The 17,846-nt window shown below is 40.9% G+C and overlaps 1 protein-coding gene across 2 annotated transcripts in view; it reads left to right on the plus strand.

Annotated features, from left to right (window-relative positions):
- The window catches only part of LOC137629314 (zinc finger protein 681-like), a 43,176-nt gene that overhangs the window by 13,252 nt on the left and 12,078 nt on the right, over positions 1-17,846 (plus strand). For both annotated transcript variants that reach the window (XR_011041481.1, XM_068360583.1), the window contains exons 2-3: positions 12,726-12,908; positions 13,445-14,422. Coding sequence is in view for 1 of the 2 variants with exons in the window: in XM_068360583.1 (XP_068216684.1) it covers positions 12,836-12,908; positions 13,445-14,422 (1,051 nt within the window). In the remaining variant the exon portion in view is untranslated. The remainder of the gene's footprint in view (positions 1-12,725; positions 12,909-13,444; positions 14,423-17,846) is intronic.

The following is a 17,846-nucleotide window of genomic DNA, read 5'->3' on the forward strand; positions in this document are numbered from 1 at the left end:
CAATTTCATAATTCTATCCACAACAAAAAGGGGGAACTGAAGGGTATACATCATTTTGAGAGTTAGTGTCTCCTAATACTTTGAAGAGAAAGCAGCACCAGAACAACTTACACTACAGTATTAGGGTATTTTAAGCAATAAGGTTATGTAAAGCGGGGTTTACACAATCGAATGGTTTGTCGAACCAGGTTGTCGACCCTGCTTGCCAAATGGTTCGAAGAGGTGGAGTCAGCCACAAATGCGTAAGGTTTGTGGTCAATAAAGCCCCACCCACAAAAGTCAGACGAGAACAGACTCTATTTGAACCGTTTGACAAGTGTATTCGACAAACGAACACCCCTGTTCACACATTCGAACATCACTTCAAACACTTGTATGTCGAACAGAGTTCGAACGTGTAAACCCGCCTTAAGGCTTAAAAGGGAGATACGGTATTTTGTCACGTTCGGGATCCTTGTTTGTGTTTTCTTCATCCTCATCTTTCTGTATGAAAGAATTAATTGAGCCATTACTTACTGGCTTTCCTGTTTGTTTACAGGTGGTACGGGACCAACTGCTTGTGTGTTAATGAAACTCATTTTGCCAATAGAAGCACTCACACTTGCATATACCCCACTAAAATTAACCCCTGATGATCTAGTGGCCAAGCTTGCAAGTAAACAAAATGCACCACCATTTGAAACGTGATGCAACCAATCAACTTTAGCTGAAACTTTGTTAGTAACATCAAGAGCTAAGAGAATCATACGATATGTCACACCATCCACATATGAATTACGTGGTTGCTCAAGAGCTCTTGCTTTAACTAGTGGATATTAGAATCTAGGCTTCCAACTTGGTCTTCTGCCTCACAATCTAGTTGTGTAAAAGAGCCACTAGGATTGTGAGAATGCAAGGGTTTATCAGCAGAAGGATCTAAAGTAAACATATAATTTGAGGCTTTGCGAGAGGATCTCGACTGTAAATCACTGTGAACCACCAGAACCCTTAATTATTGGAACACTATTGCCACTTGACCTAACTTGAGATGTCAGATTGGGGTTAGAAACCGGGCAGGTAAGATCAAAATTACTGCTTTTAATAGAAGACTCACTGGCCTTCTGAGGTTTGACAAAGGAAGCTAGTAAGTTAGAGCTTTTGAAGATCATCACTATCAAAGCTTGACTAGTTAAGTGCTGTATTAGAGAATGGTGCTGGTGTGTTATCATCGCCATCATCCCTGCTATAAACCATTAGCTTAGTGTTCTCTGAATTTCCCCCTGAACTAGAAGCAAGTTTGATTTTGCACTTTGAACGAGATAAATACTTTTCAACAAGAGAAACAGGGAGGCATTTGTACTCCTCTCAATGGCTATTCAAATCACAGTACTTTGTCCTTACAGTAATAGCTGACAAAACCAGAGGAAGATATCTTAAAATGCACTAAAACATGTCAATCTTGAGCCTGGAGAGCAGAATTTGTCCAACCACTACAGCGAAGAGACTGAAATAACAAAGTTCCCCTTGCAAATCATTACTTCGCATTTTAGTGTCTTATTACTGTACTTTACTAAGGGCATGTTTCTATTGAAATTAAAGATGGGAATTTTTTTTTATTCTATGGGTAATTGTCAAGAATCTAGCTTCTAGGAAGGAAACAATACTGTATAACCATCAGATGAGTATGGAAATACATTTTATTATGGAAATTCTAATTTCATAGATGTAATCACAGCACGGGAGAATAATCTATGATTTTGAGTATACTGTACAGTGCTGTGATGTATAGAAATTCTGGAGCTGGTTAGCTAATGTCAGTGTAAGACTATTACCTTCACCCAAAATAGTAGGTTTCTTATATTGAGCATAGTTATAACTATATTTTGGCTCTGGTTCTATTTTCTCTGAGAATCAGACATTTGTAACACTTGTATAGTATATCTTACATATGCAGTTGTAAAGAACTAATATTTAGGGTTTCTAACCAAATTCTTATCCATTTTCCAATGCAACCCGCAAGGTATGAAATGTGAAAAGTAGGTTCTGAAGTTAATACCACTCACCTTCCCTATACTTAGGGGCAAGTGAAAGTAGGTTACCAGGCAAAAAACAACAATGTCAAAGGTAATATATTATTTTTTATCCAGTATTTAGTTCAAGTAATGAAATCGGATTTTGCCAATGCTCCAATTTATAAAGAATATAATTTGCAAACCAGCAGTACAATTTTTACTTGAACAAAAAAAACATTACAATATGATTTTCGTTTATAGTTTCTGCTTTCACTTCACTTGTTAATCAGTTACTAACGATATTTGTAATTTTGGGTGACGATAATGCTTTTAACTACTGTATTTCGGGAGAGATGAAGTCGGTACAGTAATATAAAACAAAACCTCTTGTCTTTATTACTGTATTTAAGTGATGGTAAACCAATGTATTTCCAGGTCCAGGTAATGGTATTTGTATTTTTAAATATTTAACTTAGCCGGTGAACATATAATAGCTGAGCCTCCGGCGGCTCGACAGAAAAACACACAAAAACTCGCGAGCGATCGCTATGAAGGTTGCGGGTGTGCCCACTAGCGCCAACTATCGGCCAGATACCGCATATACATGTAAACAGACCCAATTTTTCTCTGTCGGCCTTAACGACAAGACGTATCAATACTCGCTGTATAACCTGGAGTTTTCTCAACATATTTGGTGAAGTACTTCCTTTTGGTTTGAGCTTTCGCAGTGCAGGTGTTTTATCTTCAACTTAAATCTTGAACTCGTTTTTGGATAGATTTTATTTTTGATGACTTTGGATTGTTTTTTGGACTTTCTTTGACTTTTAAATGGCCGACCCTTCCCTTAGTACGGAAGTGTGTTTTAGGCTTTTAGCAATTATCTTATCACGTTATAAATTGTTGTTGTTAATTATAGATTTTCCTCTATATATTTTATATCTCAACCGCCTTTATTAGGCCTCTTCGATTAGCTTTCCATTTATAATAAACATCAAGATAAATTTTAATGATTTGTTTATATGCGACCTTTCCTATTCCTCCTCTAATCCGAGAGTAGGCGGTCCTAACTTGGAAACCGAAGTTAAACAACGTTGAGCCCTTTCAATCGTAAATAACTTTTACAGAGCAAATGATTTAAAACTTATTAAATGAATATTTTTTAGTAGATATTTTATGAAAGATTTTCTTTGAATAGTCTTCGTACTGTTTCAAAGATGAACTAACGTTTAGTTTATTTATGCTACGCAGTTTGCGCTCTATCGTTACGATAGAGAGAGAGAGAGAATCACGGTTTCACTTTGCAGAAAGAGTAAATCGATTCTGACGTTTTGTTCATTCTTCTTTCAAACTTAAATGTTTTAAATACTATTTTAAAGGAACTTGTTAATTGAAAAACCTTTCAGTTTTTTCCTTTGGTCAAATAACCTGTTTATTGACGAAAGATAAGTGGGCTCTTCTCTTCGGTGCGAAATCAAGAGAGAGAGAGAGACGGAGAGAGAGAGAGGAAGAGAGAACGTTCCGATCTTTATTCTCGTCCCAAGCAAGTAACGTTGTTCTCGAGTCAGTTTTTTACTCTCGTCCCTAGTCTCTGTACGGGGAGAAAGGATAAAACGTTTTTAGTTTTTATTCTCGTCCCAAGGCACTGTACGGTGAGAGATTGAAAACGTAGTTTTGAATGAACTAGTGTTTAGTCTCCTTCCCAGCCACTGATCTTTTTATCTTAATATATGTTTACTGTTTTTTGCTTGTATTAATGTGCTTGCATTATACGACTGATTTCGCAATTATAACCTTTTGATTAGGGTAGAATTGCGTGCTTCAGGTAGAAATCAGTTTTATTCATACCTAATGTGAATTGTTGTAAAATTCGATTTCAGTGAAGTAAGTGCAAAACAGAAAATCGTAGTGATAAAGTGATAATTGCGCAAAGTGTTATCAGTGTTGCGACCGAGGGTTCGTCTGTTCGTGCCTGTCGTTCGCCTAGTCCGAGACCTCTTGCAAGCTCCCAAGCCCAGGGGAGAAGTAATGTCGTACGACTTATGGGTTCGAGAGGACTTGATCAGCGAACAGACGTTCCCTCTATGGTTTCAGGCGTGTCTCATCAACACCGCCCCTACCATAAGACGAGCGAGACGATTTTCTCCTCGTCATCCGAAGGCTTTTCGCATAAGAAACCGTGGAACAAGGTTTCGAGGCCCTTTAAGCGAAAGTCAGTCCTTTCAGGACAGGTCCAGCGTCCTGGTTGTAACCATTAGGACAGCTCTGACCCTATGCAGTCATCGGAAGACTGCTCGCCGCCTAATCAAAAGCGTAACACAGGCTCCGAGAGAGTTTTTGTAGGCAAGGTTTTGCAGTCACAGACGTTACCCTCGTCTCTTACCGCAACCATTCCCGTTGATCCTAAATGGGTTGTACGGCAAGACATGCAGAATAAGCTTGCCTCTCTTATGGAGGACTATTCTGTTGAGCAGGTTCACGATGATCCTCGCCGCTTAGCTGATCGAGATCTTGGCCGTCAGCCGCCCAAACGAGCCTTTGCTCGTCCTGTTGACATTGACGTTACAAAGTCACGTCAATCGTGTTTTGTAGAGCCTCACTCGATGCAGTCCCGTGTTGACTCTCAGCTGCTTGTGGACTTTCAGCCGCTGCCGCTTGCTCTTGTTGACGTTCAGGACGTTCACCAACCAGCATAGTTGACTTGTTTTGACGTTGAGCGTCAAGCACCGCAGTCAAGAGTTGTTTTGACTGCTCAGTCTAAGCAGTCAAGGCAGTCTCGAGTTGACGTCGAACGTCCTTCCGCACCTGTTGTTGTTACTGGTCAGTCCTTTAAGCAGTTACATGGCATAGCGTCCTTGACTGCTACTGTTGCTCCTTTGCGTGTGGACTCTGCTTGTCAAGCATTGCCACCACGGCAGGTCTCTCCCTTGCTTGAGACTCGGCTATTGTCGGACAAGGTTCCTTCAGATGAGGAAGTTGCTGATCCCCCTCCTACTGATATTCCCTTGAGGACTCTGTCAGACGGAGAGGAGCCTAAAGCTGCTCAGCCCTCTATGGACTTTAAATAAATCATGCTGATTTTTAAGGATCTTTGTCCGGATCTTTTTGTAACTGCTGCTCCTCGTTCGCCTAAACGTCAGAGTTTACACTAGGCCTAGCTACTTCGAAGCCGTTGTTTTATAAGCTAGTGCTCTCTCGCTCTTCTAAGAGAGCTTTACGTTTGCTAGGCGACTGGTTAATCACCAGGAGTTTGGGGGAGACAGCCTTTGCTTTCCCTACTTTTAAGCTGGCTTATAGAGCGAGAGTCTGATATGACACGGGAGAAGTTCTCGGCTTGGGAGTTCCTGCCTCTGCCCAGATAGACTTCTCAAACCTCATAGACTCTCCCTGGCGCCTGGCCATGAGACGCTCCAAGATTTTATGGTCAACTTCAGAGCTAGACCATCTCCTGTTAGGAGTTTTTTCGAGCGTTTGAAGTTTTGCTGTACAATTATGTCATGCATAAACAAGGCTTTCAGAGATGGCTCCAATGATCTGACAGCCACGTTCTCTGCAGGAACAAGTCCCTCAGGGATGGCTCCAATGATCTGGCAGCCATGTTCACTGCAGGAGTACGTAAGAGGCAAGTGCGCTCAATGTGTTCATTGTCAAGACAAACTTCACGATGAAGTCTACCAGGCTGTCTTGACAGCATTAATGGAAGGCGACTGGATGGTCTCTCTCGACCTTCAGGAGGCATACTTCCACATTCCTATACACCCGGATTCCCAACCGTTTCTGAGGTTTGTTTACAGGAATGTGGGGTACCAGTTTCGAGCCCTGTGCTTTGGCCTCAGTCCTGCTCCTCTCGTGTTTACGAGGCTCATGAGGAATGTGGCAAAATCCCTCCATCTATCGGGGATCCGAGCCTCCCTGTACTTGGACGACTGGCTTCTCAGAGCATCGTCCAGTCTTCGCTGTCTGCAGGATCTACATTGGACGTTGAGTCTGGCCAGGGAGTTGGGACTTTTGGTCAACCTAAAAGTCCCAACTGATCCCATCCCAGATTATTCTATATTTAGGGATGGAGATTCGCAGTCCAGTTTTTTCGGGCTTTTCCGTCTGCCACCCGAATAGAACAAGCCCTGCTCGAAGTCCAACTAATGCTGAAAAGAGAATGTTTGTTCAGTCAGGAGTTGGAACAGTTTCGTAGGGACTCTCTCATCCCTGGAGCAGTTTGTCTCACTAGGGAGACTACACCTTCTGCCTCTCCGGTTCCATCTAGCCTCTCACTGGAACTAGGACAAGACGTTAGAGACGGTATCATTCCCAGTCTCCGAACCAGTAAAGGCATGCCTGAAATGGTGGGACAGCAATATCAGTCTGAGAGAGGGACTATCCCTAGCAGTCAAGAACCCAAACCACGTGTTGTTCTCAGACGCGTCGGATTTGGGTTGGGGTGCGACCCTGGACGGTCGGGAATGCTCGGGTCTGTGGACCTCAAGTCAGAAGAGCATGCACATCAACGGCAAGGAGCTATTAGCAGTCCACTTGGCCTTGATGATATTCGAAAGCTTCTTCGAAACTAAGTGGTAGAGGTCAACTCAGACAACACCACAGCTTTAGCGTACATCTCCAAGTAAGGAGGCACACACTCCTTCACGCTGCTCGAGATCGCAAGGGACCTTCTCTTATGGTCAAGAAATCGAGGCATCTCCCTGTTGACGAGATTCATCCAGGGGGACTGGAACGTCTTGGCAGACTGTCTCAGTCGGAGGGGTCAGGTGATACCCACGGAATGGACCCTCCACAAGGACGTGGGCAAGAGTCTTTGGGCTACTTGGGGTCAACCCACCATAGACCTCTTTGCCTCCTCGTTGACCAAAAGGTTACCAATCTATTGCTCTCCAGTCCTAGATACAGAAGCAATCCACATAGACGCGTTTCTACTGGATTGGTCTCTTCTGGACTTATATGCATTCCCACCATTCAAGATAGTCAACAAGGTACTGCAGAAGTTCGCCTCTCACGAAGGGACAAGGTTGACGTTGGTTGCTACCCTCTAGCCCGCGAGAGAGTGGTTCACCGAGGTACTTCAATGGCTAGTAGACTTTCCAGAAGTCTTCCTCTAAGGGTAGATCTGTTACGTCAGCCCCACGTAAAGAATGTCCATCAAAGCCTCCCCGCTCTTCGTCTGACTTCCTTCAGACTATCGAAAGACTCTCAAGAGCTCGAGGCTTTTCGAAGGAGGCAGCCAGTGCGATTGCAAGAGCGAGGAGAGCTTCTACCATTAGAGTATACCAGTCGAAGTGGGAAGTCTTTCGAGACTGGTGCAAGTCAGCATCTGTGTCCTCGTCCAGTACCTCTGTAGCCCAAATCGCAGATTTTCTTTTACATCTGAGAAAGGTTCGCTCCCTCTCAGCTCCCACGATTAAGGGCTACAGGAGCATGTTGGCTTCGGTCTTTCGACATAGAGGCTTAGATCTTTCCAACAATAAAGATCTCCAAGATCTCCTTAAGTCTTTCGAGACCTCTAAGGAACATCGTTTGGCAACTCCTGGATGGAACTTAGACGTGGTCCTAAGGTTCCTCATGTCAGACAGGTTTGAGCCATCACATTCAGCCTCCCTGAAGGATCTCACCCTCAAGACACTTTTCCTAGTGTGCTTGGCTTCGGCTAAAAGGGTCAGTGAACTTCATGCCTTCAGTAAGAACATCGGCTTTTCTACAGAAAAAGCCACTTGTTCACTTCAACTTGGTTTCCTGGCCAAAAATGAACTGCCTTCTCGTCCTTGGCCTAAATCTTTTGATATTCCTTGCTTATCAGAGATCGTAGGCAACGAACTGGAAAGAGTATTATGTCCTGTTAGAGCTCTTAAGTTCTATTTAGCTCGTACTAAGTCATTACGAGGTAAATCTGAGGCATTATGGTGCTCAGTTAAGAAACCATCATTGCCTATGTCAAAGAATGCTTTGTCATATTTTATCAGATTTTTAATACGAGAAGCTCATTCTCACTTGAATGAGAAAGACCGATGTTTGCTTAAGGTTAAGACGCACGAAGTTAGAGCTATAGCAACCTCCGTGGCCTTCAAGCAAAATAAATCTCTGCAAAGTATTATGGACGCGACTTTTTGGAGAAGCAAGTCAGTGTTCGCGTCATTTTACTTAAAAGATGTCCAGACTCTTTACGAGGACTGCTACACACTGGGTCCATTCGTTGCAGCGAGTGCAGTAGTGGGTGAGGGTTCTACCACTACATTACCCTAATTCCAATATCCTTTTTAATCTGTCTCTTGAAATGTTTTTAATATTGTTTTTTGGGTTGTACGGAAGGCTAAGAAGCCTTTCGCATCCTGATTGATTTGGCGGGTGGTCAAAGTCATTTCTTGAGAGCGCCCAGATTAGGGGTTTGATGAGGTCCTGTTGTATGGGTTGCAGCCCTTAATACTTCAGCTCCTGGGAGTCTTTCAGCATCCTAAGAGGATCGCTGGGCTTCGTGAGGAAGACAGACTAATAAGGCAGAGTAATCGTCTAAGTCGACTTCCTTACCAGGTACCTTTATATATTTGGGTTTTGTTATGATATAACTGTCAAAAACTCTGGTCTCTACCCACCACCATGGGTGTGAATCAGCTATTATATATTCACCGGCTAAGTTAAATATTTAAAAATGATATTTTAATTATAAAATAAATTTTTGAATATACTTACCCGGTGAATATATAAATTAAAGGCCCCCCCTTCCTCCCCGATAGAGACCCAGCGGGATGAGAAAAATTTTGTCTGTTTACATGTATATGCGGTATCTGGCCGATAGTTGGCGCTAGTGGGCACACCCGCAACCTTCATAGCGATCGCTCGCGAGTTTTTGTGTGTTTTTCTGTCGAGCCGCCGGAGGCTCAGCTATTATATATTCACCGGGTAAGTATATTCAAAAATTTATTTTATAATTAAAATATCATTTCTCCCACTTATCTCTCTTCTTTTTGCCCAGACTTCCGTTAAGTTAGTCTTCCAATTAATTTTGGCCTTTCAGCAATTCATTCATCTGCGTCTAGTGAGACTTCAGTAACTGATATTGAAAGAGAGGTGGCGAGTCATCTTCCATATACCAATGTGTATTATAGGAAAAGATAAATGAAATAGATAGTCTATACTGTACAGTACAGGGAAAAGTTCCATATATTCTGTTGTTGAGAAGCTTCCCATTGTAGGCGATGATTATAGCAATTCTATTATAACAAACTTGTTACCTGGTGTAGTCATGCCCATTACGTAGTGCTTAGAACAATGAGAGCAGGAAAGACAGGATATGATTGGTACAAGTATGATTACTACAAAGTTCAGTAACAGATTGAAAACTCAATCTAGATTTCAGATTGAGAAATCTCGGAATGGATGTTAGATAATTATTTCCGTGAATCTTACCTCTGAATAGAATAAGGGGTAAACTGTAAGTGCCAACTTGATGACCTCTGAATAAAAACAATAAAGGAAACTTTTCCTCATGGCACCTTACCCTTTCTCTTCCATATTAAGCCTCCAAAATACACACAAGTTACTGATAAGTAAGTGTAAATTGTGTTCAAGATACATTGGGTTCACCTAAGAAAATATGTAAACAAACCGTCAGATCTGATTGGTCATTACCACAATGACACCTAGTTTTTTAGTGAGTGATTTTTGGAATTTTTTCTGCTTAGCTATGGAAGTGATAATTCTTATTGTTTTGTTGGTTTAAATATTTTTAAAGTCAGTGGTATTTATAATGTCATTTTTTATAGATAGCATCAACAAAATATTCACTCATGTGAAATTGTTGATTGTAAGTTTAAATAAGTTTTAGGTTTTAAATATTTCCTTCACCTGTATATGAGCATTGTTAAGTAAATACTGTACTACTGATCACAATAAAAACATTAGGAAATGCTATGAATGTATTTTTTGGTGCTAGGTTTTGATCAGAGCTTGAGGCCTAACAGTACTGATAAGAAAAGTTTATAAAGCTTCAAGTTCTTCATTTCACGGGTAACCATGAACATCTCTCGTTGTTGAGTACAGTACTATAATTAACCCTTCATCAGTACTCTGTTTTACTGTACGTTATGGTAAAGTTTGCTTTAAGGTTTGCAATGTCCCTCGTAATTCATGCCGTTTGTAAGCTCTTGATTTTATTTAGAAATTCAAATAATTTTACTGTACTTAACTTTTAAGAGGACAAAATCTATATTAAAGACTGAACAGTTTTGCCTAGCACAGAGTTGAAGTAATGTTCTTGTTACTTCGTCTTCAATACATTGTCGTTTCAAAGTCAGCTTGTCAAGATATTTCATTTATCATTTCCAGCTGCCTTGGTCTTGGTGAGCGCTTATTTCTAGTTTTGCTAAAATAGTTTTTTCTTTTGTCTCTATCTCTGCTGGTGCTTACCATGAAATAAGGGATCTATTTTTTTTTCTAAAAGCTAAATGGCAACAATAAACTGAAATTACAAAACAAAAGAGAAACTCAATTACAGTAAAGACCCCCTGGCACGGAAATATGAATATGTAATTGTATGCTTAATCTTACAATTAAGACAAATGATGTCTTTATTTTCAAAATCCAAAAGCTGAGGAGTATGAAGAAAAGGTCAGGGGGTGGGGGCAAAAGAACAAACTAGTAAATAGAAATGTAAATGCTCTTTTTTAATAATGAAGTTGAAAACTTTTTTTTCTGTTACATAAAGGCTAAAGGAATACTAAGTACAGTATGCAGTTCGACTAGCAATTTTTTTTTATATGCACCAACATACGATAGCTGGCAAGTCTGCAGCATGCGATACTTAGGAAGCACTTCCCTATGACAACCCTGAATCCCATGCCTTGTATAATTAGCAATATTATGTTATGCGAAGTCATGATTTATATTGCGAATGCTGCATAAGTTTTGGAGATATTCATCAAACAACATAACTTTATATTCCAAGCCTTACATCTTTAAAAGCTCTCTTTTTGTGTTAAAATTTTAATATCTTCAAATTGGTCAAATTAAGATTAACTATAGATGTAACTAATGTTTGCCAATTACCATGCATTTATGAAGTTTGATGGTATTGATAAAAGGAAATTACAAAATCAAATTAACAAACGACCAGCAAACCCGCATTGAAACATATACAGTACGATGAAAGACCAATTGGTTCCACGGCCCTCGCAGTATCAAGATTCTACATGCGCACGGGACACTACTCAATTTGTCATAGTGTCCTCTGCTCATGGAGCGTTGTCCATTTTGAACAAATCCGTCTAATTGGTCTAAAACCTGCCTTGTTATGTATGCACATAAGGTTTTTGCAAAATAATGAAAACTATATATCAATGGATAGAAAATTTATCCTTGGCCTAAGTATTTTTTGTGCTGAGATGAGTAAGAGGCTCTGAAGTAGGGTCTGGGATTAGGATAATCAAATCACTAGTGGATGAGATTCAAAAGGGTATGTTTGAGAATCATATTTACAATTGTAAATGTGTGAATGATACGCATAGTTTCAGTTCATGTTTTTGCGAGTTTCTTTTAAACTAATCTTATAAAGTTTATTAGTTTTCTTATTATAATTATGCTGAATGGCCTCCCCAGCCCAAATGCTAGGTCATATGCATTCATCCTGTATTGGATATTGAGGAGGGATTCCTTCTGGGAATGACTGGTGATCCTTTCTCAGGCTATTGTAATTAAGATCAAGTTGATCAAGGACAGTATAGTTTCAAGTACTGTACATCATTCCAAAAAGAAGATATCCTGAGGATAGAAGTAATAGCACAGATATTGATTTAGGTGCACAGTAATCTGACAACTTCTGGTTTGAAAAGTCCTCTTATCCGGATTATAGAAATTGAAGACTACAATCTGGAGCTGGGCAAACACATTGTCAACCTAGTACAGTACGCACAAGTTGATAAGGCTGATTGAGGGTTTGATTGATTGATTTGAGGTTTTCTGGCATCCTGATATCTAAGATCATTTAATGGATGCCTTGATAAGACTAAAAACAAAAAGAACCTATGGTGTATCCAACCTGATGTCATTGCCATTAACTGTCAGATTGTCTCAATACTGTATTGTAGAGGCCTAATCCTATTGAAAGGGAAAAAAACTGGAAATATTTGCCATCTGCACAAAGAAATGAGATATGAATGAAAACACCGAAGAGAAAAATATGCAAATGTTGATAAAAATATGTGCTATAAAGGAGTGACGTCACTGGCGTGGGTGGTAGTAGTGTTGATCGGCACCTCGCTGTGGCGTGGATTTTGAAGAGGAGATATCTAAATGGTGCTAGACCTCTGGTTGTGAATTATCACTCCCCAGTATTATATCGACACCTTATATAGGTGAGCGAGCTGGGTTCAACCTGGCAATCCTATGCAATTTTTTCTCTGGTATACCTTAGAAATGGTGCTAAAGGAGCATTTCACTGGGCGGCACAGGTCTCTCGCCCAGAAATAGATTTTTCCTTCGGGAAAACCCCTTTTTTGGGGGTAATTCTTGAAATAAGCTAAGCTTTGAGAAAAAAAGTAATACATTGTGAATATCAGTTGAGTATATGAATAAATTTTTTCAGAAAAGGTTGTTGGTCTATTCAGTGTGGTATATAATTTTCTTCATATTCTTTTTATCTTGTAATGTTAAGTAGCCTATTTTTGTAAAGCATTGTATAATAAAGCAAAGTACAGTATGCTTGCCTAAAATAAACGTGTATCCTTTATTACATTTCAGAATCTTTGACGGTTCGGTCAGTCTAACTCTGGGATAGCAAAGGAGTCTTTTATTACCGTATAGTACCAGTGGTTTCCAATCTGAGGTTGCGCTGTGTAAAAATAAAAAAAATGGGTTCTTTTGTAACTCTCGATCTACAATGTTTCTCCTATTTGTTAGAATCCTGTCACAATTGTCCCTCAGGTAAGTCTTGAAGTCATTTATTAATAGAATTTTTCAAGGTGTCATTGTTTATCACAGAGAATGATAGATATGATTTAATGCAGTTCCTAGTAGTTTCAACCACCGCTCTCAATGTTTGCATCATCTGCACACTTAGTGATTTTGTAAATTTTAAAAAAAGCTTGTACAGTATAAGGGCTTAGTGCATATATGGAAAAACAGATAAGCAATGTTTTTCTGTACTGTATTCCATTTGATTAGTAAAATAAATTTGGGAATGGGTAAGCTCATACATTACTTCAAAGTGAAAAATTTGCATATTTTTTCAACTACATGCACAAGCCTCAAGTTCGGTTTATTATAAAAGCTTATGCTTGTGCTTATTGTACTTTTTGTAAGCTTTGTTGATTACTGTGGAGTCTTCTAAGTTATATTTCATTTTTTTTTTCTGTTTTATTTGAAAATAGCAGAGTTAAGATTTTAAGTGTTGTTTTATAAGAATAGCTTTCTTTAATGTATTAATGGAAAACTAGCTGAGGTCTTTTAATGTTTTTCAGGAAAACTTGCTGAGGTCAGCATTGCAGAGAATTTAGCTGTTCGGGTTGGAGTTGAAATTATACGACCAATAACTTTTATTTGTTGTGGACTAATTATCAATGCTGAAGGAGCCATATTTTGGCATTCAGATGAGGTATCGCCCGATTCAATTGGGACTGATGGAAATCAAGAGAAGAGGCAAGAGACTCCAATTGATGACAGTGTTGTTGTACCTGAAAGAAAAAAAGATGATATTGAAGATGTTATTGTGAAGTGTGAAGAAAAGTCTACAGAAAAATTGGATAATGAAGAAGACAGTGTTAAGATATTAATTGAAGAGGATCCCCTTCTGTTAGATTCATCATCTTGTGGTAGCTATGCCATTAAGGTCATGCCTGAGGCAAGTACTTCGTCACAGGAAAAGAAACCAACTACCACCGTTGTAAATAAACCTCTTAGAAAAAATCTCATTGGTATTTTAAGCAACCAAGATGCTGTTGGGTCTACTGAGAAGGAAACAAATTCTAGTTTACTGCCAACAAAAATGAAATATCCTGAAGTATTTACGTGTGAGTTTTGTGGAAAGAATTTTACCGGTAAGAATCGGGCTTATATGTTTTATTATCACAGAAATCGTGAGCATACCAAGGAAATGGTTTATAGATGTGAAATATGTTTGAAAGATTTTTATGGAGATAGAGAACTGCTTTCGCATATAACGACCCACAAAGATCCAGGGCATGTTTGTCATATTTGTGGGAAAATGTTCTCCATAAGTAAACACTTGAAGACCCATCTCTTAGTCCACGAATCTGTTCGGGAACATACGTGCGAGTTTTGTGATAAAACCTTTCGAAGAAAGGATCACCTTAGAGTACACGAAAGAATCCATACAGGAGAAAGGCCTCACCAGTGTAAGTGGTGTGGTTCAGCGTATCCCCAGAAGCACCAGTTGAAGATACATTTCCGCAAGTGTCCGAATATGAGACGTAACCAAGGTAATTAATTTAGTTTTTTTTTAAAGTACATTTAAGGAAGCTATTTTTTTTACGTTCTACATTTGCATACAATGTTTTGAAGAATTTTGAGAATAGGAATGCTCATTTTTTTATTTCTATACATTAATTTTATTTTCTAGATAAATATCTTTAAGCTTGTCGTGTAACATTGTAAAGTCACTTATTTTCTCAAGTTATGTGAACCTATTTTCAATCAATAGAATTGTTGCTGACTTGATACCTATTGCTTTCTTTTCAATGATTAATTTTATACCAGTGTCCTTTATTTCTATGAACCTCCCCTGATATTCATATTGCTACTTCTCCAGATTTTCTTTCACCTCATTAAATACATGCCCTTAACAAAGGAATGGAACCTTCTAGTAATTATTGGTAAGAAGCCAAGGAATGCTGTGTCAGATAGGCTCTGTCTTTTCAGTTCTCTCTATAGATTGGCCATGATCACACTTTCTTCATGTTATTTACTTACCGCCCATTAAGATATATTTCTATGTTTTTATTAGCAGTTATTGCCTGGAATGTGCATGGGAATTATTTCTGGGAGATCATCATCTGAATTCCCACTTGTGTATCTCACGTGGCCAATGTTGTGATTTAAATAATCATTGTGTAGAGTGTTCCACTCTGGGTACCACTCATGGAAAAGAATGTTTCTATGGTTACTGATCAAGTTAACAGTTATAAGCACAACGAAACTTGCTATTATATCAAGGGAGAAGTTGGGGAAGACTATGCCATTTGATTATAGCAGGGATGACACGCCTCCAACTTTGGGCAATAAACAAGTTCAGTAGTGACAAGCTCTTTACATCACTTGCATTTTTTTACTAAAATTCAGAAGTCCAGTGAATCTTCCCTTACTAAATGGTTGTTCTGGTCCATCACATCGTGTTGCCAAACCTAACCCCACAAGGTCAGTCTAATATTAATACCATTGCATTCACTAAGTGTTCTGAAAGTATGTTGCATATTACAGATTTGTAATGCAAATTTTACAAATTTTATTTAATTCTGCTGCTAAATCCTTACAAAACTGCGATACTAGTCGCTCTATAAGACAATTAGATTGTGAGGCAGAAGACCTATAGTCTATTTTTTATAGCGGTGCATATTTGCACCCACTCACAGGGGTGCCCTTTTAGCTCGGAAAGGTTCCTGATACCTGATTGGTCGGAAGTATTTTTGTCTGAACACCTTCATTGTTCTCGAATAATTACCAAGTAATGTGAATCGAAACTTATTTATTAACCTATATTTTTCAATATTAAACTTACCCGGTGATCATATAGCTGTCAGCTCTGCTGCCCGACAGAAAAACCTAAGGACGAAATACGCCAGCGATCGCTATACTGGTGGGGGTGTACATCAACAGCGCCATCTGTCGAGCAGGTACTCAAGTACTCCATGTCAACACAGAACCAATTTTCTCTCTGTCGTGCCACCGGCAAGACCTACTAAATACGCTGTTGTTTTCTGGATTGATTTTCACGTTATTTGGTGAAGTATTCATTTCTGGTTATTAGCTATCGCTGTGCAGAAGTTATCTTCAATACTTCCTTGCATTCTTTTGTTAGATTTTGGATTATTTGTTGATGACTTGGATAGATTTTGAATTCCCCCCTTTGACTAATTCAAGATGTCTGACCCTTCTCAAGTCCCCAAGTACAGGAAGTGTAGCGCTAGGGACTGTTCAAGGCGTCTTCCGAAGGCCTCTATCGATCCGCACACCATTTGTTCCAATTGTAGGGGTAAAGCCTGTCAATTGGAAGATCGATGTGAGGAATGCGTTGGGCTTTCGGAATTCGATTTTCAAGAATTCCTGAAATATGCACGTAGGCTAGAGAAGGATAGGATCAGGAGGAGTTCGTCTCGCTCAATTGATTTTTCCTCTCCCCATGCCCCACAACCTATTCCTTCCCCTGTAGTGGTTGCACCCGACCCCCCTGCTAGCTCTCATCAACCTTCGATGGCGGATATGATGCGTGCCATCCAGGCTCTAGGTGAGAGAGTCGAGTCATTGGCTAATGACCGCAATCAACTCATGGCTGACGTCAGGGAGTTGAAAGGTAAAAGTGCAGTGGGAAGTGAAGTGAGTGTTAGTGCAGTGAAAAGTGTCAGTGTTACGCATGAGGGTGCGTCTGTTCGTGCCTGTCGTCCTCCCAGTCCGGGACCTCTTGCAAGCTCCCAAGCCCAGGGGAGAAGCAATGTCGTACGACCAAAGGGTTCGACAGGCTTTAATCAGCGGACAGACGTTCCCTCCGTGGTTTCGGACGTATCTTGCCTAGATCGTCCCACCCACAAGAAGACGAGTGAGCCCGTTCATTCCTCGTCTGCGGAAGAGGTTTCACGCCAGAAACGCTGGACCAAGGTCTCACGGCCTCTTAAACGCAAGGTCCCTTCCGAGCAAGTCCAACGGCCCAGGTGTAGCCACTGGGTCAGTTCGGACTCGCTGCAGTCCTCCGACGACTGCACACCTCCTAAGAGAGGCAAAGTGGTACCGCAACAGGCAGTAACTCCGTCTGTTGCCGCACCCGCTGTTGTAGACCCTAAGTCACAACAGGCAGTAACTCCGTCTGTTGCCGCACCCGCTGTTGTAGACCCTAAGTGGTCTTTGCTGCAGTCTATGCAGACTCAGTTAGCTGCTGTTATGCAGGAGTATCGTGCGGAGAAGGTTGACGCTGCACCCGTTAGCCTACAACCTACCACGGTTGTGCGCCCAGCAGACGCTGAGGCTGCCTGCTCCCACACTCCAGCTGTGAGAGCTCCTCCACCCATGCGCAGTCGACCCTGCCAGACGCATGCTGACGTTCACAGACGCACGGAACCCTCCGTTGCCGTTCGTGAGCTACCACAACAACAGGAGGGTGGAGTTAAGCTGCCGTGTTTTGACGCGGTGCGTCAGCCTCCGCAACCCACGGTGGTCTCCGCTATCCTTCCACAGTCGGGAGTAGACGCTTTGCGCACCCACTCAGCTATGGTTGTTGCCAGTTCTCAGACTGACCAACAGTGGCATGACGTTGGGTCCAGTGCAGCCACGCATGCACCCGTGCTGCCGGTCTCAGCCGTCCAGCTTTTACCTACTCCGTTGCCTCTTCCTCCTCAACATTCAGACGTTGGACTCTCTGATGATGACGAAGCTGCACATCTTGACGACCAACACTCGGACATCGACGAACCCAAGACCACGCCTCCCTCCTTAGACTTTAGGAAAGTGCTTGCGCTGTTCAAGGATTTATATCCGGATCAGTTTGTGTCTGCAGCACCACGCTCGCCTCCCTCTGAGTTCGCTTTAGGCATGCAGTCAGCAGCACCTGCCTTTACGAAGCTCGTACTTGCTCGCTCGTCCAAGAGAGCTTTAAGGGTACTGGGAGAGTGGTTGCAGTCCAAAAAGCAACTTGGGAAG

The sequence above is a fragment of the Palaemon carinicauda genome, chromosome 2, assembly GCF_036898095.1.
Source record: "Palaemon carinicauda isolate YSFRI2023 chromosome 2, ASM3689809v2, whole genome shotgun sequence".
NCBI classification, from domain to species: domain Eukaryota; kingdom Metazoa; phylum Arthropoda; class Malacostraca; order Decapoda; family Palaemonidae; genus Palaemon; species Palaemon carinicauda.